Below are 25600 nucleotides of genomic sequence, written 5' to 3' on the forward strand. Positions count from 1 at the left end.
GATGGAGAGATTCCGAAATATAAGTGGCCCTGAGCTGAAAGCTGTTTACAAAGACCAGATCATCTGTAAGGGACGCTCGGGGTGTGTGTTCACTGCGATTTGGCTTGTTTTGAACACGTTTCGCTGTTAAACCCATTGCAAATGTCATCGCTTTATTGCATAATAATGAAAGAGGAGGTTTGGAGAGGTCTTTAAAGAGACCCCGGGGTTGAGCTCTGGGGGACCCGGCGTTGCGTTCAGCCCTCACGGGTGGGCAGAGCTGCTGCTGGTCCGTGTTTCGGACACGCTTGGCCCACAGTCCGGCTTGGTGCGTTATATACCCCGCGTGTTCCTTTAGTTGCGCTTTCCCCTCCCATCCTTGCTCCATGAACGGCCTTTGCACCTGGACTATTCGCTCTCGGGGCCAGCGAGTGTGGGGTCACCCCATTAATGGCCATGGTGACACTGTCCAAAGACCAAAATACCCTTCCACATATCTCTGCATCTCCATTTCAGCTGACGCGAGTAAAACTAAAGAAAGAAGGTACTTAAAGTGCTGTGCTTTTATTTACTTTCAATCTCTCTAAGCTTTCTCTTAAGATTGTTTTCAGTTGTATTGCCTTCTGTTTCCTAAAGGTAATTTACAGTGTCATCAGCTCAAAAACTGGGCTGCTTATTTGAATTTCTTACTAAGAAACCTTTGTAGATGAAAAGCATAAAACCAGAAGGTGCATTCACTGTGCCAACTGGACTCTAGAATTGCATTTAGCACAGGTAGTAAATCAACTCTGCACTCTGGTGGGGTTTTTTAATGATTAGTTTACATTACAAGATTGAAACTAATTGTTTATATCTATTTTTTTAAGGTCTAGAGGTAGGTAGGGGTAAAATATTGTTGGAAATGAGAGAGGGCCATTAGGGAATTGCTTTGATTTCTGTCAGGGAGCCAAAAAGGACAGTTTCTGCTTTATAGGGAGAGCTGAGGGTCTGAGCCAAGATTATTGGGGAAATGGACACAATATTGTCTGAGTCTTCCTCCAAACCAGGGAGAACAACGCTGGGACTCCTCATTCTGTGCCACTGCACTTCTCTTTTATAATTCACCCTCATAAGGCATTTTGTTGTGTTGATTTTCTTATTGTGAATTCTGAAGGGGTTTGTGTGACTCCGGTTAAAATGTTTTCGTTCATCAACAGCCGTATACTTTTTATTCTGTGTTTTTCTTTCCTTATGAGAAAATATATTACCAGCCCTCCTTTGGTAGCAGTTGTCAGATCGTATCAAATACTCAGCCATCAATCCTAAGGCCCTATGAATCTCAGATACAGAAAATAGGTGTCTGTTTGAGATTTGTGCAGTTGATTTCCATGGTCGAGTCCCTAATCCTGGGAGGATTCGTTTCCCTGGCTGCCGTGCACCAGACCCCTCGTGGTGTTTGTTTCCCATCCAGTTACCCACTGAAGATGCTTCAGAACTTGAAGGCGGCTTTCAGAAAGGCGGAATATGAAAGTCATATAAGCAGCAGGCGATGTTTGTGGCACATCTGTCCTAGAACAGTGCTAATGTTGTGAAAATCGGGTAACTCCTTGAATAGATTAATCTGTATAATCCTGCCTGGCGTCTGATTTTTGAAGTGGCCTAATAGAGGAATATTCTGCACATAATCCTCTCTGTGTTCCTGCTCGCGGGCAGTTTGTGCCAGACTGGTGACTTGCTGACATTTGAGTAGCAACTATTCTGTCTTGCTGCTGTTTTCTCCTCCTCAGCACCCACATCGTTTTCTTATCCTAATCAGAGATAACGAAGATGAATTACAAATGTACCATTAAGGGGAAAAAAAATGGAAGAGAGGCAGCTAGATGATCGCAAATATAACTGGGGATGTCATCGCAGCGTTGTCCCAAGTGGTGCCATTTGATGTGTGTATTTACAGTGTGGGAGCGATCACCATTTCAAAAGGTGTTGCAGCGGTTTTCTTTGGATTTTTGAGTTCAAGAAATAAATATAACCAGCTTGGATGGGTGAGAGTCACATTATGGATGGGTTGGGGGGACCTGGGGTGCTCAGCACACAGAACACTTTTCAGTTCCTCAACGCAGACGTTGATGGAATTGTTGTCCAGGTTGTGTGGGGTTTAACAGAGCAAACCATTTAGGGGCAAAAGGTATCACACCAGAAAAAAATACATAAATAGTCAATTGGCAGAGTGTTCTATACTTTTAATGCATCTTCCCCGCCACGCTGAGCATGAAATTAACTTTCTTCTTATACAACAGATCATTGGCCTCAATCGCTGCTTCCCGCCCCAGATGGCACCGCGAGGACGCGCTCGACACGTTCCTCTGGCACACAGTCAGCCCCCAAATACATTATTCAGCCCTGAATATCCCGTAATGTGCTGCTATAACTGTACAGCGAGAACAAGGCAATAACGGCTTCAGGAGACAGATGCACTCATTTTGTCATCTTTGTTTCGAAGCAGCTGTAAAAATGAAGCAGTGCCTGATGGCTGGTGTGCTTGGGGTTAGTTAGTTAGTTATTCCTGCCAAGGAGAACTCCTGGGGGTCCCACAGATTGTGGGATAAACTGAGCATGGGGAGTTAAGAGTTGTGGCTTTTGTCTAAAGGGGAAACTGAGGCAGTTTGTGCGTATTGCGGGTGCTTGAGCCCCAGACTTTGAGAAACGTTGAACATCACAAGCTGAAATACGCCGCTTGCTTTTGTTTAGTTTCCCTGTTCTGTATCTGAAAGAAAAATGTGTAGGAGTAGTACGGTAGAATGCAAACTCTCAGGAGGTAAGAACGCTCCTGATTTCTTACGGGTGGTGATGGGGTTATTTTGGGTAAATCTCTGCTTTTAGCCCAGCAGCACCCAAGGGAAGAGGCCGGTTCTGCAGGGGGTGCGGTTGGGAGCGGAAAGGCTGCAAATCCCAACCGCAGCCCTTTGTGTGTGTGTATGGTGGGGGGTTCCTTTCCCTGCCGGAATGTGTTTTCAGGCACCTTAATATCATCCGATGTGTGGAAAGCAAAGGCGGTGAGGCTGTGTGACGGCTGTGGGTGGTTCCTGTTCTGCTGTCGTCGTGTCTCGCGGGGCTGGGTGCGTGTTGGTGCGTTTTGCTGGGAGGAGAAGGGCCCCCTGTGCGGGGTGTCCCGGGTGGAAACCACGTTCATGCCGCGGCAGCTCAGGTTCTGCAGGACAGAAAGGGAACACGCTGCTCCACTTGTTGCCTTCAGTCTGGTTAAAAAGGTAGAGGTGGTGTTGCAACAAACACCAAGTTACACGGAAAACCTTTTGCTTTTTACATCCCTTCTTTTTTAAAAAGCCTTCGAATGTTGATGGGTGTGTTTCCTTCTGATTTAGGTCTTGCAAGATTTAGGTTTTCAATTCCCCTTTTCTTTGTAAACCCGAACTTAGAAACTTTCTCTTGAGGGGAGTTGTCAATGGAAGGGATGGTTTCCTGAGCAATCGCTGTATTTAAGAACCCAGAGTTTTAAGAAATAGGCAAAGTATGATGAGGTTAATGACAAAATCAAATATGCTGACAGTACTGATGGTTGGGAAACCCTTACTGGTTCTGGTCATCTGGGATATAAAAAACTGGCAGGGAATATTGTTTCTTTTAATGCTACCAAACTCCCGTAGAGCACTAAGAAATGTGGCATTAAAGAGGTGCTGATAGACGCTTCTATTTCCCTCCCCCAAACGTATTTGTTGAGCTCCCTTTTCCCATCCTCCCAGTGTCCCTGACAAACTGGATGGTTTTGTACGATGCCTGCAGACCCGGCCTTTGAAGGGAGTACATTCCGGGTTATAAAGCAGCTCTTTGCTGGTGCAATTTGAGCAGCTGTCCCTGTTGTTTCATCCCGTGCCCGGTGCCTCTCGTGTAAAGCACCAGGACGTCCCTCAGGAACTCGTGATTTATTTTGCTAACTCTGCCCTTCCCTGCGGTTCACAAACCTCTCGTGATCTGCGAAGCTCCGAGGTTTTTGGAGTCGAACAGTAGCGGTTTTAAGAGCCTCCTTTACTACGTGGAAGTCTTAACGCTTTCCACACGCCGGGATTTTTGGCCTCGTGAGCCGACCTCCTACAAGTCGAGTTTGTAACTCGGGGGTGCTGGGCCAGGTTGGTGATGCTGTTGTGAAATAGGGGGGAAGAGAGAAAAATGTAATGAAACCCCGGGCTCTCGGCCAGCGGGGAAGATGTGATACAGCGAACACGTTCTCTTGCCCTTTGTTCCTGTTCGGGGTTGATTAGATTTGTTTCCGGTAAGCTTAATTATGGTTCTTCTAGTTTTTTTATTATTATTATTTTTTCCATGCCTAAGGACGGGATCTTTGCCAAAGCTGGAGCTTTCATTACCTGAATTACAGTGGAGGGAGCTGGAGAAATAAATCATGCCATCTCCCCAGCAAACCAACACAAAAGAAACCCTATTAAACTATAAAAACAGCCCTTTCCTTTCTGCTTTTGCTGGTCCTGCAGCCGCTGTTACTGTCTCTCCATTACTTGCCCTTCCCTGAAGTTCATTGTAGGTTTAAGAGTGAATTTAGACAAATGTGCAACTCTACTTGCATTACTTGGATTTGTTGTTTCTATTTAGTAGCACAAGATAAGGACAAGAGGGATTTTGCCGTTTGCTTATTCCTAAAAGCCCAAAATACACATTTATTGCTTGTGCGTAGGAGCGGGTGGGTGATATAAGACAGAATGTGCATTTGCTACTTTGTACAGGGGTTTTTAAACTCTTCTTTGCCTGGGCCATGTTCCTTTGGTGGTTGTGCGTCCCCAGGGCTCGACCGGCTCCTGCAGTTCTGATGTGGCACAGCGGTTTCCTTTTGGTGCATTCGGGTGACACAGTTGCAGTGTATAATGGTTTAGATCCTGGAAGAACATGATTTACAGAAATAGGCATTTCATACCTCGCAGATTCAGGTGTGATTAAAAATACGTGCAAAAATGCATTTATCCTTCTTTCCACTGCTAAATTAGGTCCGGTATTTAGAATCACTCTGTGGGCTGTATGACTGGACTTTCCCCTTGCTCTGATGAAGGGACATGGACAAAGGGCCTTCCCCCTTCAATGCTGGGTTAAAGGTGTATTGATTGAACAATTCCAGCTCCTGTTCTTACTCTGGGCCATTGGATTTGATGGATTTTTGTTGTTGTTGCTTTAGAACATTCTGCGTTGTGAGCAGAAGAGTTTCTGAAAAGACTTCATGTGCTCACTGTGGGCACAAAGCTCCCCTCCCCATCTCTTTTGAATGACTGAAGCTTCGCTTTGACCTTTTCCAGTGGATTTCGGTAGAAAAGACACGTGAAGTTTCTAAAACTGCGTTTCACAGTGTGGTTGATTGTTTGAGTTGTCATCTCAGAGCTGAAAATGTGGATGGATCCAGATAAACAGCCTCTCTGGTGACTGTTCACTCTTGGTTTGTTGTTCCAGAAAGGTCACGTTAAAATGAGGAAAAAAATCCAAAACAACAAAACCCCCCCAGACCAGCAGGGACTTTTTGTCTTAGAAATAAGGTGTTTTTTGGGCTACTGTGTTCTTCAGATGTTCTTGCTTCAGTCTCTCTCTGGGAATATATCATCTCTCTTTAGGTGACGATGAGTCTGTGGTCCCAAATACTCCGTTAATCACCCTTCAGTTTTTGCATCTTCATTGTAGCCGTAAGACTCTGCTGGCACAAGGAGGGTTAATAAGAAGAGAGGTAGTTTCTTTAGTGGGGTTAATGCCTGGAGCTGAAGTCTCTGCAGGTTGAGAAACAGGGGACAGACACGGGATAGACACCAGTTTCCTAAAACCATCCATCTGCTTTATTCCTCTTCTCCCCCCCTTCCCAAGGTCGCCTTCATCTGCAGGGTATGGTGGGGATTTCCACTTTATTTCATTCCAAGTGTTCTTGCAGGGGAGTAAGTTGGATGCTGCCAAAGCTTTGTTGCCTCTGTATTATTTTGCCTTGTCTCCGTAATGAGGAACGTTCTGGTGGCTGGGCCTGGCAGCCCCGCTGCCCTGCTCCCGCGGGATCCGCTGGCCCTGGGGTACAGACGCCGCAAAAAGAAGTTGCAGGTACCTGCATCTTTTCTGAACAGAAACAATGCGTGCCCATTAATTAAATCCTTTAATAGGTCAAAAGCCATTTTGGAGGAGGCTTGTGCTTCCTCTCTTAGCTTTGAAAAGTTTCTGAGGAGTTGTGTGAAGCTTCCTTCGGAACCCCAAGAGCTTTGGGCACATCAGGGGTGCAGCCCTACACCTGCTCGGGGCCCCCCTGGGTGTCTGCGTCACGTTGTCACACATTTTTAAGCTTAGCGAAAAGCGGCGGGTGAAGCACAGAAGCGGCTTTGTTCGCGTGGTTGACAATTGGAATGGTTTCAATTACGAGGCTGCTCCGCGGTAGCGCGTGTGTGATGGGCGAGGGGCGCGAGGAGCGGCGAACCCGCCCCGCCGCGTTCTGCAGGGACCAGACCTGCGCGCTGGTGGGGCTGGAGACAGCTGCTGAGCAGGGAAATGCGAGTTAAGGAGGTTTTCATGGGTTTAAATATAAAAAATAACTAAAGTAAATGGAATTTGTGCCTAGTTGATTGAGCTCTCGTTGTTGGGTGTTGCTCTGCTCAAGGTCGTTGTCTGCTGGGGTTGACTGTAAGATCATTTGTATCAGTGATGGGTTTGTTAGGGGTTTGTTGTTGGGTGTTTTTGTTTTGAGTTGCCAGAGCAGTGGGTGTAGAACAGGTACCTTTCTGACATAGGGACCAGCAAAGGACACGGGGAAATGGCTGTGGGACACGGGGAAATGGCTGTGGGACACGGGGAAGTGGTGTGGGACACGGGGAAATGGCTGTGGGACACGGGGAAATGGCTGTGGGACACGGGGAAGTGGTGTGGGACACGGGGAAATGGCTGTGGGACACGGGGAAATGGTGTGGGACACGGGGAAATGGCTGTGGGACACGGGAAGTGGCTGTGGGACATGGGGAAATGGTGTGGGACACGGGGAAATGGCTGTGGGACACGGGGAAATGGTGTGGGACACGGGGAAATGGCTGTGGGACACAGGGAAATGGCTGTGTCTTGTCTGTATATCTGTTCGGTAAATAACTGGTCTTTTTCTGACGTTAGTACCTCTGTCTAAGGCCAAAAAGGAAATTTGAGTTTTCCTACGTTGTTGGATGTAATTCTTTGGGGTGTTAAACATATTTTCCTTCAGAGTAAATCAAAACATGCACAAATCCATAACTGCAGAATGTCCTCGTTGAGGAAGAACCCGTATGTCATCCCCTGCACAGTTCCATTCGTCTCGGCTCAATTTTTCCTCTTGGTAAGAATCACAAGACAATTTAGTAGGAAAGTTGGCAGCTTGGTGGTCACACCGTGTAGATTTTCCATGCGGTGCAATGATACCGTGCTCTGCTGACCTTCTGTACTGCAGTTTGTGGTTAATTATTCTTTCTGGTTGACTGTCTTTTGAACTCTTCCTCTAGGGAGAATTATCAAGCGTTGGAAGCTGAGCACAATGATTTTTAACTTGCAATCTTACCTGGACTTGTTAAACTTTTATTTGAATTTATTCTAAGGAACGCAGCATGTGTGGCAGACAAAATGACTGAGTAACAGGCTCGTTACTGATCAACGTCATCCCAAAAACTTGAGTACTGTGTGTGTACAGAAACAGTGTGATTTTATTGGGAAAAGTGAAGCCATTTCTAGGGTAACATGGCTGTACTTTGCTATGATCCATTATCTTATTGGTCCCATAATTATTTGGTTCCCTTCCCTTGGGTGGCGATTGGAAGGAGCAAGAACGAGAGGAGAATGTAGTTTGGTTTTGGTGTTTTTTGTTTTAAAACCCAAACAAACTAAAAGAAAAAACACAACCAAGAAAAGCCCCAAACCAAACCAAACCAAACCCCAAACCAAACTCCACCAGCCAAACACCCACACAAACCCTAAATCGATGAAACCACAGGCTCGTGTTGGGCTTTGAGGCGCAAAGGGCCCGGCGGCCTCGCGACGCTCCCGAAGGTGGGTTCACGTCGGCCCTTTGGAGATTATCCAGCAGCGTTCCCCGGGCAGCCCGGGGCCTTTTATCTCGGAACGGGCTGGTTTTAATGCTGGAAGTATGGAGCCAATTACCGCAGGGTTACACGGCAGTTGTTTGCTGTTCTCCGGCGTGTTCCGTGAGTCTTATGCTGTGTTTGTCTCATCCTTTGCTTTTAAGCAATTCCACCTTGTTTTGGATATTTACTTGGGGTGTTGCTATTGAGGATAAAAATGTCTTTAAGGAAAAATATTGCTTAGTGAAATAAGCTTGGTGTTCTGTAAAAAAACAAACAGCCTTTCATGAGGAGGGGGGAAAGGGTTGATTAATGATGTGCAGGGACAGATATGGTCAGACTGGGGCAACGTCTTGAAAACTCCCTTGGAATGTGGAGCACAATGGTGACGTGTGTAACCAGCAGTGCCAACCAGAGGAGAAACACACAGCATCGTAAAAATACACCCGCTCTTTTTGTGTAATTATTCTGTATTTAACAAAAAAGTCAGACCTACCGAACGATCTCCACTTGACATGGAGAAATTACTCCGTTCTTTTTTTATTCACGGGTTGATGTTGCTTTTTTATTTTACATTGTGTGCGCTTCAGAATGTATCAAAGCTTGTATAATGCGGACTTTCATACCATGCCAGTTGGAAATTGTTGTGTGGGTCCTCGTGAAATAGAAATCCTTGAGAACAACTGTTAAAATGTGACATTATATTCATAACAGCGGCATTATTCTGTGTCACTTGCATTAGTCAGAAAGCTGCTTTGTGGCTGGTTGAGGCTTTAACAGCAAACATCCCTCCAGGGTTTCTGATTTTCCAGACAAGATGCCTGAGTTGATGGAGCCGTTTCCACCAGCGCAGCCTGGCAGCAGATGTTGGACATAATTCATTTCTGCCTCGTCCTTCTCCAGCGGCCTCCTTAGCTGGTGCCCTTTCTAAACATTTTGTTTCAGGTGGTGATTAAAGCTACTGGAGGGGAGTGTTTGTGGTCTGTCTTTCGTATGTCACAGGGTTTCTTTTGCAGGGTTGTGTAATGTCTCAGATCCCTGTGACTGCAAGATTTCTGCCATGGTTGTGTCAGCGGGTTGGGTAACCGAGCGTGTTTGTAACCAGAGCTTGTGGCTGTGCTCCGTGGCTTTTATTCCTTTGAATTTTCCAAAGCCTGCAAGATACGGGGTTTGTGGTGGGTAGAACAGGACACGCCAGCTCCGAAACTGGACCAACAGATAGGGAAGAGTTAAGCAGAGCAGAAAGGCGGCTGGGAGGTAATAACGTGGCTGTTGAATAACTTGAGGTGATGAATTGTTTGAAGCAGCAGATGCCTGTAAGAGCCGAGGTGGCTGTCACCGCTGTGTTTTGCTCCTAATTGATGGAGAACGGCACATAAAGCTGAGAGCATTCTGAGGTTATTGAATATTTCATATGGAAAACACAGGGATTCTGCATTTCGAGGCTGCAAAGATGTCAACCACAACCTTTTTCTAGCATGTAGGTTTAGAAGGAACTTCTCTTTCTTGCCTGTTGGGTGGGACTGAATCAAATCCATCATGACTCTGACTGGACTAAATTGCTGCTTTTACGAGGCCTGGAAGTAACATCATGAAGTTCAAGGCCAAGTCCAAGGTCCCGCGCTGGGTCAGGGCAGTCCCAGAGGTGGATGCCATGGGAGATAAATGGATTGAGAAGAGCTTGGGGCTGCGGGTGGATAAACCCGAGGATGCGGTGGGGACTCTGCAGGACGCTGCTGTGAGTAGTTCCGTTTGCAAACAGCGCAATGTACAGGTCACCATCTGCTAAACTTGCCAAGATTCATATTCCAACAGTCTCAAACTGCGGCTGCAGTCGATCAGTTCAAAGCGGAGTATCCTTTTAGGAGACACACAAGTCTAAATGTACACTAGTTGGCTTCTCTTTCTCTCAAAGGAGGCCGGCAAGCATTGATACAACCTCTTTTTTCTTGTTGTTTTGAAGTTCTCAATTATAAGCAGTTCTCTTTTAGCTTCTGACGCCTTGGCGCTGTGTTGAATGCAAACCACTAATTAAAATGATCACTCCCGCTGCCCGGTGGTAGATATCAACCTGCTGGGACTGTTAGACGTGGTGGGAGGGAATAAATGGTGTAACAGTGCGTTTGGAACGCCCGATCAGTCCGTCTTTGTGTTTCCAAGGCCCGTTGGCGTAGTCAAACTGTAATATTAATAGTAAAGGATTTGTGAGCTCTTACTGGTGCAACTGGGATGAGACTGCTCGGTGTTTCTAAGCTGGTAATGAGAAGCAGGTCTATGCGATGGAGGGTTGGGGGTGAGAATGTGAGGCTGGGCCACGTGTGGCGTGGCAGGAGCGGTCAGGCATCCTTTGGAGGAATCAGTTACATAGTTTTGCGTATCTAATAAAGCAGTACAGTGAAGCAGGTGTCATCTTAATCTTCAGAAGGTTGTTGACCGGGTAAAAATGGCATTATCAGACAGAGTCTCATTCTGTACTTGGAGAAGAACTGAGGCAGGTAAAGCCAAGACAAGCCTAATACCTATGGAAAGGGAAACAAGCCAAGCTTCGTTTCCATGAGGGAATTGAGCTTTTCTTGGGTGGGAAAGTGAAAAGTAGAGACAAATGCTCCAGGAAGGCAGGAAGGCCGCTCTAGAGCAAGCTTGTCAGATGGTTGTAAGGAACATGCTCCGTAAGCGTCAGGCTGGCTGTACAGCAATAGGTCAGCGCCCTTGCTCGACAGCTGTCCTGGGTCCGTGCTGTCCTGGGTCCGTGCTGCTCCTTCCTCTGGCAGAGGAATGCAGGGCCAGGGTGGGATTGCTGAATCCAAAGTTCTGTTGTTACAAGCGACCAGATCCCTTTTATGAACGGATTAAACTTCATATTAAAGCTCATAAGGTTTAGAACCATTTGTGCTTTCGCTGCGCTGGCTCTGCTGTCTCCCCCGTCATCGCTGCACCAGGAGCTGCGGTTCGGTGTGATTGAGCAGAGCTGGATACCTGAAGGTGCCTTTTCTAATGCTGCGGCTGCTTTGTGTCGTCCAGTGGGTCAGAATCCGAGATTCGCTCAACTTGTGCGAAACCGCTGTTAAAGGTTGGCTTGGGAATCGACGTGCTCGCATTTTACTCCTCTCCGAGATCTCTGGTTCTGACTGGCAGTTGATTTTTGGGTTGACGAAAACACTGTTGCCTTAACTCCCTTGTTCCATCATACTACTTTTCCCTCCTGCTTACGTGGTGGTTCTGCCAGCAATTATCATCCGTGTAGTGGATGTGACAGCAGGTTAACAGCGAGCCCGCTGGCTCATCGCGGTGGGCAGCGTAAACTGGAACCGGGGCCGGTTTAAGTTCACACACTCGGTAAATCGAGTTGTGGCCGCGTTGCCTGTCCCGACCCTGCTGAGCGTGCGGCCGCGCGCAGGGACAGCATTGGGGCAGCAGACGCGGCTCATCTCCGAAATCATCACGGTACCGTTTGCAGTTCCTCATGACTCAGAGCCCCGAGTTGTGCCCAAGTTACTGGCACTTTTATTTTCTTATCCCTAATTGTGAAGCGGGGATCCAATTCATTCCAGGGGAGCAGCTGGCGTTCGTGCTTGCTGCAGGCAGCGGGGCAAACACAACTGTGAAGAATTAGCATTTCTATTTCCATTTTTGAGTTCACCGTGTAGGTATTATAGTAAGCTACAATGAATTGCTCTTCCTAATACTGCTTTACAACTCTTACCATTGTCTTTTAGTTCAATTTTGCTTGCTCAGGATTTTTTCCTGTCAGAAAGAATTTGAGTCTGGAGGGAAGCAACAATAACTGAGGGATAAGCAGCTTACGTGGCAGTTCCTTTGTGGTTTCGGGGGGTGGGGACGCTGCTTGGTGTCCTGCTCCAATATTCCCCTTTCATGTATTGCTCTGATAAACAGGAAAACACTTGAGTGCCCCTCAGCCCTCCACACTTCATCTAGAAAATCTACTGGTTTAGAGGAACGTTCTTGGAGAGCAGTAAAAGGAAAACAGCTGTTCGGGGATCAGATCTGAGAGCAAAGAATCTGTTTAAAATCCAGGCTTAGCGACGGGGATGTCGGAGATTTTTCTGTTTGCAAGTTCGTTGCTTTGTCCATAACTCAGTGGGGCGGGAACCTGGCCTCCCTAAACCCAGCCTCCCTAAGCCCGTGCCTGTGCAGCCTGTGGGTAAAGCTTTCCTTGATAGTCCCGGTTTGTGGGAGTTCAGCTGATCCTTTCCAGGTGTAAATGGATGGGTTGCTGCCTCCGTCTGGCTTCTTCAGCTCTTGGACATCGGAGATCTTTATTAAGAGGTCAACCCGTAGCTGTCTTCAGCATGGAACCAGGGCTTTGATATTTCCATCATGAAATAAGCAGTGGTGAGGACTTTGAGATGGGCTGCAGTAAAAAAGGGATGGCAAGTTTTTGTTTCCAGGTGATTGCATCTCCGCTTTCCTCATTAGCAGTCCGAGCTATTTTATGGAATTTGCCTCCTTGTGTAATTTTTAACGTTTCCTGAATGCTGCCAGTTTTAACATCAGTTTTATGCCAAACTACTAAAACTCGACAGCTCCCCTATAGGTCGTGGGCTGCAGAGGGAGGAAGCTGCGTGTCGGGGAAGATAATACAGACATTTGACAAGCCAGGCTTTGCGTGATCCATCCCAGATGTGCTTGGAAAAGCGAAACCATGTGTTGGTGGGTGCGGAACGCGGGTGAGCGCGCACGGCTCGGGCGCTGCCGCAGCCGCGCTGCTGCGATCGTCTCAGAACTGACCGACCTTCAGTTCTTGTTTCTGTATTTCAATAAAGAAGTTGCGGGGTCTGACAGTCGAGAAACAAATGGCTTGTGCAGCTTTTAGCTGCTCTTTCACTGTTAAAACAGGGAAATCTGATCAAACGGTGAGAATTTCCACTGGTTTATTTAGTTGAGTGGTTTATTTCCTTGTTTTTGTGGTATGTCTCAGAAACAGGATGGCAGAGCAGAGGCTAAAACACACTCACCAAAGGGATAAGGGGAAAATCCCCCTTACCTGACATCATGGGAACAAACTCCTACTGAGGATAATGTCAGACGCCAATAACAGAATATGGCAAGAATCACATTTGATTTGGAACCTGGTAATGTAATAATATTCTAACTTAACTGAGGGAAAGCACGAGAGAGTTTGATACAACGTGCTGGTGAGGACAAACCTTTCTGCTTCTGCTGAGCTTCAACTGGGTATTGTGGATCATCCCTTTGGTTCTGGTCGGTGTGACTCCAGATCAGTGATGCAGGGATTGATTCCGAGTGACAAGGTGTTTGTGTTAAATACCGACCTGCATTATTGCTGCGAACTAGTCAGCTAACGGAACAAACAAAGGTGACAATTATAACGCGGGAAATGGTAATTACAGTTTGATTGTGTTTGTAAAATTTTCATCATGCAATAATAAGACTATTTCTAAGGAAGTAAAACATGTTTAATAATTGCCAGCCTAATTTCAGTTGTGCAGCATTAGACAAATGAGCACGTGTGCACCTCACCGAAACGTGGGATTGAGTTCCCTGCGAATAGTAGAATTAAATTTTTAATACTTTGCTTCAATGGAAATGATGAAAGTAGAAAATGCTGCTGTCCTTGTGTTTGGAATGTCACTGTCTACGCACACATGCACATACACGAATTAGCCTTTCATTACAATTAATTAAAGTTGCCATGCAAACCACAACAGAAAGTAGTTTAGTTGGGGATGACATTACCAAAGTCTGTCAGTTTTTTTGCTTGGTTTGAATTGTACTTGATACAATTTCCAGCCCCTGCGTAAAATCCATAAAATAGAGGAGCCGGTGGGGCTGAAAGGACCTTTTTCATTTTCCGGCAGCCATTCCGCGCTGCCAGTACAAAAACAGCTTTTCCTTAACAGTCCTTTTCCAGGCTCAAAAATGGATTTTCCCCCAGCCACTGTCATTCAATTATCACCTCAGGAAGCGCATCGGTGTAACTGATGATCCCCTAAACCATCCTGCGGTATCCGCTCCTCCCATCTTTCATTTTCCTTCTCGCTCCAGTCATTAAATGTAACATTGCCGATGTATATTTTATAGGGTGACCCTGACGGCTGTCGCTTTGAGGACGTGCAGAGATAATAAGATTGTGCATGTAATGAAGGGCAGATAAATAGAAAAATGTTTACGGGATGGAGTGCGGTGGTTTTAACCGCCTTATGGCTTCTCGCTCAAATACACACCCGCGTGAACTGCCACCCATACCTTTGCTTTAAATAGTGAAAATGTGATGTATTATATTGTGATGTAGCCGGTGAAATGGGTTTTTGTCCCACACCTGAACTCCAGCAGTATGCCACCGAGAAATGTCATTATTGAGCTGGTACAAAGAGAAAGTGCAGTTAAAGGGATGATGTATCAGCGCTTGGCACCTTCATTGAGAAAATCCTATTCCTTGCATTGTGCTGCTAAATTTTGGCTGTCAACAGAGCTGATGGAAAAGCGTACATGAAGGGGAAAAGACATGATCCAGTGCACGATACAGTGGGTCTGCTCTGAAGGCTTTTCTGAATACCACGCATTAATTTATCTGGGTATTTATCCCCCTCTCCTTTTTGCCCCGATGGGTGAACGCCAAGGTTAGAACTCGTAGTTACCAAGAGGCTGGCAGGGAAAGATGCTGCGTGGAACAGCTGCGAACCCGAACCCACGGGCTTTGGTGTGGGTTGTAAACCGGAATGAAAGTGTCGCTGGCTCAAGAAAATCGGAATTTCTTCCATCTTGACAAAAGCATTTCACCTCTGCTCATCGGAGCCGCCCTGGCTCTGATCCACCTGCCCACGCGCCTTCGGTTCCGGGCAGCGCCGTGGGCATCGAGGTGCAAGGGGAAGGGGAAAAAAGGGGGAAAGGCGGAATATTTGCGTCTGCCAGGGAGAACAAATGGATGTGGAACAGCGGGTTGGACGGAACCTGCGATCTGTGCCTCGACAGGGAGAGAGGATTTCCAGCCTCAGAAATGGAGATGTCGTGAGTGGCAAAGGGGAGAATAAACGCTTGACAAATGCGTATAGGGCAAGCAGGCTCTTCACTCTTCCACTGTTTCGATAACCTGTGGATGGCTCGGTCCCCGTGGGGTGTACCTGGTGGCACTGGGGGCGGTTCCGCAGTCCTGGGGAACTGGAACTGACACTATTAAAGATCAGCTCTCATAATTAATAACGGATGCAGCCAACAGTCTGGGAGTTCCTCTGGGGATTAGGAACTGTTGATTAACAAAGAGGAATCTCTGGAGGAGGAAGCCTTAATTACAAAAGCTTTCTTTTCGCTCTGGCGTGACGTGCAGCTGGAGAGAGGAGAGGGTCAGCAGCTCTGAGCATGGCTGAGGCTTAAGACCACGCGCTGGCTTACCCTGCGTTCGGGTTTGCAGAGCTGTTGGAGCTGCTACTTACATCCCTACAAATGGAAAAAAACAGTGTTCTCATAGAGCAGATAGCAAGGGTAAGCTCTATAATATTTATCTTATTTCCTAGCAGTATATGCAGCCTTAATGACAAGCACTCAGAGAAGTGAGCAAAGGAACATGAAAATAGTGAGTTAGATGTGGCACCGAGACATGTTACTCGTGTTTTTTCTGGCTCTGGACAATAACATTTAGATTCCCTTGTGGTTTGCCAAGGACGTAGAATCAAGTGGTAGGAGTGAAACAAGAATATCCAGCTGAAAAGCAAAAGGGTTTTTTCTTGAGGGCAGAAGAGAAGCGGAATCGTTGGGGAACAGTCAGGCAGTGCGTGCTTAACAAGGCCGGATCAGCCTGTCCCGTAGGCCTGGCTTTGAGTGATGACGGGATTTTAGAGCCCGGCTGTCACTGTTCACATGGTTTGAGGTTAATCAGTACAATTGTACTTCTCGCGCAGGATTGATCTTGGCCAATTTATAAATCTTCTGTCTCTTTGTTTCTATAACCCATGAAACTTAAAAAGGGATGTGCTGAGACTTAATTGGTAAATACTTTATTGATTTTGTCATCAAAGGGAAGATGCTGAAGGATGGTTGAGTGTTACTGTGTTCCTGCAGATAAATGTTTGTTTCAAATGGGACATAACTCACGTCCTGGTATCGTTCTTTCTTTACGGAAGTGATCTACGTGTTTGGGGAACGTGAAAAATGAGAATATTTTAGTCACTTCACAGCTTGAGGGACTTTGAAGTGAAATCTTGGGGTTCCAGACTTGCCTGAGCGCTGTGGGGTGACACAGTTCTCTGGGGGATCGTGGGTCTGTGTCGTCTGTCTGAACAAAAGCGCAGCTGGTAGGAGGTGGGAGCTCGGTCTCCCTGGTCTGTGCAGGACCGAGCAGCGCTCATTTAGCAGAAACAATCACAAGACATCAAGTTGTACCCGATTGCAGGTTTTTTCCGCAACAGAACTGCAGAAGATACAGATGGAGCCTCAGCTGGGTTCCCAGGCAATTCGGTGGCTGTTCTGTGCGTGGGGTGAAGTGACAGCGTAAAAAGCCGAGGAGTTAGGCTGGGGTTTAACATACCAGCCTCCTCTTCTGCTTCCCGCTTGGGCAGCCTGTTTGCCAGGAGTTTCAAATGAAAAACCGACCGCTTGACCGTGCTGTTTGCAGAACAAGGAAGCAGAGGGTTAGGACAGCAAATCTTCTCCTAACATTGTAGGTAGAGCTCTTAGCAGAGACCAGGCAGGGAAGGCTGTGTTGCCATCCAAAAGGTGATAAATGGCGAGAGGAACTGTGAGATAAAACGCCGATACTTTTAAAGTATGCTAGAGAACTGAGGGACCTGCAGGGTGTTCCGTAGAGAGCATCCCACAGTTTTTAATGTGCTGTTTTTGTAGCGTTAGTAAAATATTGCTTGGTTTATAAAAGCCTCTCTTAAAATTTCAGTAATGTTTTAGGTTGTGCAGTGTTCCCGTGCACCCAAGGTGGACGTTAATCAGTGCTGCTGAACGAGCTGCTGAGACTTATTGCTTAATTAGAGCATATGCAAACCTCTTTGTCAGAGTTGGCAGAGGCACATAGACCAAGCTTAAAATTGTGAGAATGCCTGAGCTCAGCTCTGGGGAGCTGCTCACAGCTGGTCTTTCTCTTCCCTGCTGCAGTTCTTCAATACTTTACCTTGTTTAGAGCAAGACGAGAGTTGTGCCTTTTCCGTCTCGTAATAAGCAGTACCAACTCCGTCCCCGTCCCATCGGGAGGGCAGCGGGTTTGCTGCCCGTTTGCACACACCTGCACCTCTTGTGTTGGCAGCTCCTGGGTTTGCGGATGTTCGTGACGGGCGGGACCAAAACCTGCATTTTTTCTCCCAATCTTAGCAGCGTATGCCAATATTCTGGGTTACGTAGCATCAGCCTGGCGGTGACAGCCGGCGATCCGCCGGCCTGTACTGGAGGTGCGTACCGTAAACCTGTGACACAAAACTCCGCCTGTATAGTCCACTTTCTTGATGAGCCCTCGGCGCTTGGGCAGGTGTTGTAACCAGGTGAACCCGGGGGATTCAGGGAGATGCTGGGCACAGCGTTTTTACCACAGGACTTGAGCTAAATTGAGTTGACTTAATAAAATCTTGATGCATTCCAGAGAGATTGTGAATTCATTAGGACCACGGCTGGACAATCTGTTCCCCTCCGCTCTGCCACGGCTGCTTTACAGCCATTGAAGAGAGTTGTCATTTACCTTTTCTGTTTAATTACTGTAAAGCTATTCCTCCTCCCCCATGATTTTATATTTTTCCCTGGCAGAGCGAGGCTCTGGGGAAATTAAACAGCAATTATTATGTTTGCTCACTCTGTTATACCATAACAGATACTTGAGGGTGAGCTGATGTGTTTGTGTGATTGGCTTCCATGGGAGCGGCAGGGCTGTCAGAACCTCTCAAATCCAGAAACGCAGCGTTAATCCTTTGTTTACCTAAGGCAAGACTAAGCACAAACACGGGGCACAGCTTGTATTGTGTATTTTACATTTGAAAACTGCTGATAAGGAGCGAGAAACCAGGGCACGCAGCGCTTCCTGGCGCTGGAGTTAGTTTGGTAAGGGTATGGAGGAGTTAGTGAGGCTTGTCCTGGTGTTTCGGGGAAGAAATATGGGTGAGGGCAGTGGGTGAAAACGGTGGGAGAAGGAAGAGAAAGATGCCACATGCCGAGGACATAATCTAATAAATGCAGGTGGCTGCGCTGGGTGAGGGAGGATGGGGCTGGTGGGCACCTGGAGACTGAGCTGAGCTGCAGAGGATGTCTCAGGGCTGCGTCCTCCTGCAGGACGGGATCTGAACCATTTCCTTCTCTGTACAAATAATCGCCGCAACAGGGCTCGGAGGAGATGAAGCGTGACTCATTTCTCTGTACCTACACTGCGGGGTGAAATGGCCTTGGCAGGAGAAGGCGAGAGATTGGAGGAGTTGTGAGCTCTGGATGTATTTTAGAACTGATGAAAGCTGAACCGCGGTTTTTAGCGGAGAACACGTCCCCCCCGTCTTGCAGAAACTCCAGTAGCGGCAGAGCAGGTGTTGTCGAGGAAAGGTGGCGCTGGGTTAGAGAGCGACCAGCAGGGTCAGTGTTGGAGCAGCAGGTTCAGCCCTCCCTGGGCTCGGCTTGTGAGCCCTGAGTTTCATTTCTACTGGCCAGAGGCCTCCGTGCTCTCACCCCTTCCCTGATTTACCTCTGGAAATGAGGGGGATGTCACTCTTAAGTTGAGTGAGTATAGTGACGCAATGAGGGATGGTTCAGTCTGCTTTATCTGGTGTGATTTTAGCGCGCACGTCACTAGCAATACCCAGTTCCTGGCATGAACAGTTTGACCGGAGACACACAGTGTGTTTCAGGTTGTGAGGTCAGGGCTGTTCCCCGCTGCCCTGTAGACACCAGGGCTGTAGAGCCGCTGCCCAGACAGCCAGATGAGAGCAGCGGCTCCACCGCCGGCTCGCGGTCGGCGCGGAGATGTGGGACGTGTTGACTGCGAGACCTTGCGCTGAGCTGAGATCACCGGGGACAAAATGATCATTACAGGCCATTCATGTCAGCAGCGTTCATGCTTTTCTGTTTGCTTGCAAGCAAAACCAGCGGCTAATTTGCAAGGCTGCCTTTTGTAAAAGGGCCTTTTGATCAATGCGTGCCTGTGTTAATGTTTCAGTAGGCTATTGATTTCTGCAGCGGCTTTTGTTCCCTGAATTTATGTGCGATGGGTTTTGGCAGCGCACACTGTGCATGTTTGATTAAAGTTCATTTGACTTTGCTCGCAGTGAAGCTGGAAGCTGCTTTTACTCCCTGTTTGTAGAAGCAGAGCTTTTCTGAGTTACTGCTTTGTGCTGCAGCTCCTGCCCCCCGCGCAGGCACCACCGCGCTGCTCTAATCCTTCCACTCACCCTCTCCAGCCTTTAATCCCTTAGGTAGACAATATAATATTAGATAGCCAGGCAGCTAACAAGACCTGGCATGGAATTTTCCCGGTGTGGTATGTGCCCAACCTGCGTGCACGTATAAAACATCAACGTTCTCTGTGGATACTCCTCTCTGAGTTTTACTTCTCCGTTTTTATCAGAAGGCTACGTCATTTACCAAGTCACAACCCTGTGCAGTCTCACCATGAATTTATCTTCTGTATTTCACAGAATATTCTCCAGTCCTTTTAATACATCCAGATTTGATAGGTGGGGTAAGACTAGTTGTTGAATAACTTGGTTTCATCTTGACCTGCATGCAGTTGAGACTCAAGTTTCCAGAGGGTCTCAGGGGAAAAAGAACATTATGATCATGAGCTTATTATTTATAAATATGCACCATTTATTTTTTAGAAGTCTGGTAGCGCATGTATAAGTTGTTAAACTTCCCTTGGGACCTTGCGATGTGTAAACAGAGCTCAGAGATGTTCCCGGCTGCTGTTTTATGATGGGAGGAGGACAGAGCGGCGTGTGCTCTGTCGCCACGTGTCAGAGGACCCATCAATTCACTGCCATAGAGACATGGGATTTACCGACACCTCAGATTGGATATAAATGAATTTATAAGTAAGAAGTGGTGTTAGTTTCATTTGCAGGACACTTCCCACCTCTGGGCAGCGCTGCCAAGCCTCTCTGCAGAGCTCTGGTGCCTCTGGGCACCGGCCAGATCCGCAGCTTGACAAACAGTCGCGCTGGATGGACTTTGAACCCGCTTAATGGACTCCAAGTCGAATGTTATTTCTAAAGCAAACACGTGCAGTTGAACAGGCGGCACAGAGCAGGGTGCTGGGGGCACAACTCCGTGTTCCTCCCAGCTCTGACATGGCTTAAATGCTCATCGCCAGGCTGCACCCGTTTTATGTTTAGATTATCCTCAGGAAAGAGTTTTGTATATATATAATTTTTCCTTTAATAGGGCTTTTGTCCTTCAGAATCAACAGTTACACGTAACGATTAATTTTGCCCACGTCTCCTCCTCCTCACCAAGTATCGCTCCAAATACAGTTTGGTGTGAACATGGTTGGGGCCTGTGCTGCAGATCAGTCCCATCAATCCCAGTCTATAGCAGCGCCGATTAAAAATGCATTTATTCTGTCTATCGCCAGGAATCAAAGTTGTGGTTGTGTTCTCTTCCTGCTGTTTCTGTTTTTAAATCAGGCATTGGTAAAATTCACGTCTTAAATGTCAGCAGTTAATGTCTAGAACAACATCCTCCTTTTGTCTTTCAAGTGTTGCAGTGGTACAGATGTTAGTCAGGGCTGTAATTGCTTGTTCCAGGCCCTTGGGAGAGTTTGGATTAAGGGTGTGTCTTTATTAGACCCGACTTGAGTGATGTGCCCCGAGCGCAGGCTGCGGGATTTCCCTGCGGAGGGAGCTGGGGCTGTGCTGTTTGATCACACCAAACGCAGTTCAAAGGAGCCTTTTTGTGGGTAATTCAGGTATGTTTGTTCTCATGTTGATTTTTCAAGGGGCTGGTTAGAACTTCTCCATTATTTTCCTCTTGCGACTTGAAAGCGGCAACACCTTTTACCTTAGAGGCAGACAAGTCGCCAGGAAATGATGGGGTTTCAAAGTCAGAGAAAAGAGATTAAAACCACATGCTGTTCTTGGGTTCGGCGTTACATCCGCTACTTCCAATGGCGGCTGCTCCGCTTTTTGACTGTAAGCCAGATTCATTATGCTGTGAAATTATCACTCATTTCTCTAGGTGTACTCTTTTAACTGCTTAATTAATTTAGATGTGGGCATATATATTCAAATTAAAGCACAATTCACCGTAATAGGGTTGAGTTATGGTTATAGACTTCTTGTTGAACATGTTTTTATTCTAACTTTCGGCTTCTTAAACAGGAATGCTAACAAATGTCTGTCTGCGGAATGTAGGTTGTCGACATGGCAGTGTCGGTTTGAATTGATCCTCGTTCTTTCTGTAAACACCCGAGAATCCTGAGCAGTTCTACCCAACCTCTGGTCTTTTCCATGGGAGGAGTGACAAGGCATTTATGTGCTTCAGTTCCTCCCCTGCAAAAGCAAACAAAAAATAACCAGGATTATTTTTCCTGCCTTATCTAAAGAATTCTTTTGTCTGCCTGAAATACATCACGAAGCTTCCTGCAAAGATACACGTACGGAGAGCAAAAGGGAGGAAAACAGCTGACGAGTCAGGTTTGCACGCCCCTCTAACATACTCCTTCTGTATTCGCAGGGAGAACTAATCACCTTCTATTACTATTGGAAGAAAACCCCTGAAGCAGCAAGTTCTCGAGCCCACCGTCGGCATCGGAGACAGGCTGTGTTTCGGAGGATTAAAACTCGAACGGCTTCCACTCCGGTCAACACTCCCTCCAGACCCCCCTCCAGTGAATTCTGTAAGTGGGAGCTGCAGGCAGCGCGGTTATCGCTGTTTAGACGCAGGGAGCAACGGTGGCGGTGCTGAACCTCCACGTGGACGGAGCGAGGACACGGAGTTCAGGCCGTTGCCCCCTCGTGTTCTGCCCCGTTATGCTGGAATGTGGTAGATGTCTTTGATCACCAAGCGCTTTCTGTGGTTCTTAAACATAAAAGCATCCTGTCAGGGTGGAAATGCAGCCCTGGCACTGAACCTCCCTGCGCTTTTTTTGGGTTTGTGTTGTATTTTCTCCAGGCCTATTGCAGTAATGAGAAAAAGAACAAGACCCTCATCCCTTTGGGGGAAGGTCTTTGCATCCTAACTTGACCAGCACCTTCTGCTTGATCTCAGGCTGAGCTGCAGCCAGCGCTGGGATCTTAATGCTGCTTGGAAGAACTTTGACCGCGACTGAAGCAGAAGCATCTAAACAAAGAATAATTACCCAAAGCAGTGAGACGTGCTGCAGTGCAATGGTTATCATCAGTAACGTCCACACGGACACGCTAAACCCAGCACGTTTCACCTGCCTTCTGAAGCAGAGGAGCTGTCAGAATCTTATTCATGTGGTGGGCAGGCAGGGCAGGATTCTGGAGAGGGAGTGAGGTAGTAAGAAAGGACTATTAGCTTTTCCGTGCTGAAATCGGTAGGATTTATTGCTGATTTCTGTGTGCACAAGAAGTACGGAGCTCAGCTCAATCCAAGACACTCAGCGCTTTGAGAGCGCGAGGCTGGAAGGACCCGTCTGTCTGGATCAGGATGAGAATAAAGATCAGTTTAGTAAAAGAAAGCCAGTTCTAGGCTGGTGTCAGTTTTAAACACCTGCAAGCATTAATGTAGAAATTATGGTAGCGCTAGCAGCTACTGTTATTAAATGGGAGCCTGTGTTAATTTGAGGGGTAATGGGTTGCGGACAAACGCTAATGGCAAGTACAGCGGAATCCTTCCCTCTCTAAAATCTGCATGTATTACAAAATACTCTCTTGGAACCTTCAGAAAACCAGCATGCTTGCATCAAGGACTTCGCTTCTAATTGAAGATGTGAACAAAAGAAGCCACAGAGCTTTCTGCTTGTGGCAATTTATAGACCTGTTATGTTGTGAATTTATAGCGGTGGTGCTGGAAGAATGCAGTGCTCACAACAAGAAAGGATTTACTCCCGAGTTGTTTTTAGAAGATAAGATACCGTTTTTGCAATGTCTGCAGGTTTTCAGTGGTTCAGATGGTGCTTTTTAGCTCACAGCCTCGTAATCGGTGAATTTGCTGTATACTGCTTGCCCCAAAGGGAAAGTGACCCTCTCCATATTCTCTTAGTGAAATGTAAGTTTGCCACAGGTTAAACTTCTTACAGAGGCTTGCACCAAGGAACAGAAAGCTGGTAGTATCCTTGTAGTATCTCTCATCCAAAGGAATCACAACATGTTTTTCAAAGACGTAAGTTATATGCAAGCATTGTTTCTTCCACGCACAAACCACATGGAGCTCCTGGGCTAAATAAAGCTACTGTCTACCAGAGCGTAGCAGCCGGCGCCATCTGCTTCAGGGGACAGTCTGGAAACAAGTGGAAACCAGAAGAGCCACCACAGGATCTGTCTGTGGGATCCAGTAAAGTGGTATTTAGGTGTAGAGGATTTAAGCTTCACCAGGTTCTAGAGATAAACCTCATTTCTCTTGAAAATTGTGCATGAACAGTGTTTGAACAACAACTTAATTGGAAAAGTACCATGTAGTGAATGAGAAGTTCTGCTGATTGTATGGGTGCGTTCCTGGAATGCTCCGTTAGTCAGAACAGCGATCAGGCCTGGCCTCGCTTGGTCTGCAGAATGGGAAATAACAGCCGTCCAAGGGAAGGTGGTTGTAGGAAGTCACAAAATGTATGGAAGAACTGTTATTAATGGTTATTTTAGCGAAGTAAGAGGAAAGATGAAATCCTGCTGAGTTTATTTCTCATTTTTGTCTTGTTCCCTTGTTCTGTCCGTGTGCAGTGGACCTGAGCTCGGCCAGCGAAGATGACTTTGACAGCGAGGACAGCGAGCAGGAGCTGAAGGGCTACGCCTGTCGTCACTGCTTCACCACCAGTACGTGCCCCATCCCTCCTGCATTTCTCTCCTGTTCAGTGCTGGTTCATTCAAGCAAGAGCAGTTCGTGTACACGCACAGCTGCTCAAAAATATGTGCGGTTGAATCAGCTAAAATGCAGCGTTCCCAGTGGAGTTAATCATGCTTTGCCATCGCAAATTAACGTTGCAGTGACAAAGGAGAATCCTGAGAGGTTAGACATTTATATGGGAAAAAAAAATCTGTGTAATCTATATAATCCATTTGTGATATAACAAATCGATATTGGACTGTGACTGTCACATGTAAAACTTGTTTACGCTGCACCAAATCTCTTCTGCCTCGTTCCTGAAGCTTGGCTGAGATTTGGGCAACGCATGGAAGCGCAAGCCCAAAAATAGGGAAGGAAATGAGAAATATATAGCTCAGTTCACTTAAGAAACCCCAGCTCTGGGGAATAATGGCTGTTGCTTTTTCTGCCCGCAGCCTCCAAGGACTGGCACCACGGCGGGCGGGAGAACATTCTGTTGTGCACCGATTGTCGCATTCACTTCAAAAAGTACGGAGAGCTGCCGCCCATCGAGAAGCCCGTGGACCCTCCACCCTTTATGTTTAAGCCCGTCAAAGAGGAAGATGATGGACTCAGTGGAAAGCATAGCATGAGGACAAGGCGGAGTCGAGGCTCGGTAGGCGTAACCCTTGCAATGCTGCTTCTCCTGTAAAGAAGCGTTGTCTAGAAGTGTCAAAAGTCTAGAATGACGCTTTCTCCATCGTGCTTGTTTGCTGTGGTGCGTTCCTGCTGCTGCTTGTGCGTGTGAGATTCGCAGAGCTTGGGCTTGCTGCTGAAAAAGGAGCTGAAGTGTCTCTTCTGCAAGTCAAACGTGTTATTTCTGTGTGTTTACTGATGGGCAGTGGACCGTCATCATAAGGGGGCGCTTGGCCAGTGTGTTGTTCCAGGTTTTGTGCTCGTCTGTGTCGTTCCAGGTGGATCCCGTCAGAGACAAGCCCTTCAGCTTGTTTTAAAGGAAGGCTTTTAAAAAATTAAACGCTATTCATGTGCTCTCCTCATATTACAGGAGTGAAAATCTCCTTACAGATGTGCATGCGTGCGTTTTACAAAGAAAATGTAGCATGCAAGCAGCAGCAGCCTTGGAACGTCTTTTTAACGTCATTCCTAGCAGACACTACTAAATAAAATAGTTGGCACTTCACGTTTTTGAGTAGGCAAGGAAAAAATGTAGCAATGTTGAATGCTCTTGGTTTTCCACTTCTCAAGCTTTTAGGGGGAGTGCTCCATGCGCACCCCGCGGTAAGGCAGGAAAACCAAGAGGCTGGACGGACTGTGACCCCCTTTTCTTTCTGTTGAACAAACAGATGTCTACGCTACGCAGTGGTCGGAAAAAGCAGCCAGCCAGCCCCGATGGTAGAACCTCGCCGATCAACGAAGACATCCGTTCCAGCGGCCGCAACTCCCCCAGCGCGGCCAGCACCTCCAGCAATGACAGCAAAGCGGATTCGGTGAAGAAATCCACCAAGGTAAAACTGTCCCGTTCTTCTGTTGTGTTAGGACTGGACACCTGAGGCTTTTCAGTCACCTAAATTAGGTTCTGGGGGGTCAGGGAGTCTCTAGGTGACGTAGAAATTCCTACTTGTGTGGATAAGCAAAAAACAATATAATGGTGCATCTGACTGATGCTTTGTTCCTGTACA

General features: G+C 47.0%; 1 protein-coding gene across 9 annotated transcripts in view; it reads left to right on the plus strand.

The window, feature by feature from the left end:
* Positions 1-25600, plus strand: part of RERE (arginine-glutamic acid dipeptide repeats) — a 164459-nt gene that overhangs the window by 127198 nt on the left and 11661 nt on the right. For all 9 annotated transcript variants that reach the window (XM_082069793.1, XM_082069798.1, XM_082069792.1 and 6 more), the window contains 4 exons: positions 21654-21816; positions 23819-23911; positions 24377-24576; positions 25265-25426. In XM_082069793.1, coding sequence (XP_081925919.1) covers positions 21654-21816; positions 23819-23911; positions 24377-24576; positions 25265-25426 — 618 coding nt within the window. The remainder of the gene's footprint in view (positions 1-21653; positions 21817-23818; positions 23912-24376; positions 24577-25264; positions 25427-25600) is intronic.

This window comes from Streptopelia decaocto, assembly GCF_964273445.1.
Source record: "Streptopelia decaocto genome assembly, chromosome: 20".
Taxonomy (NCBI): domain Eukaryota; kingdom Metazoa; phylum Chordata; class Aves; order Columbiformes; family Columbidae; genus Streptopelia; species Streptopelia decaocto.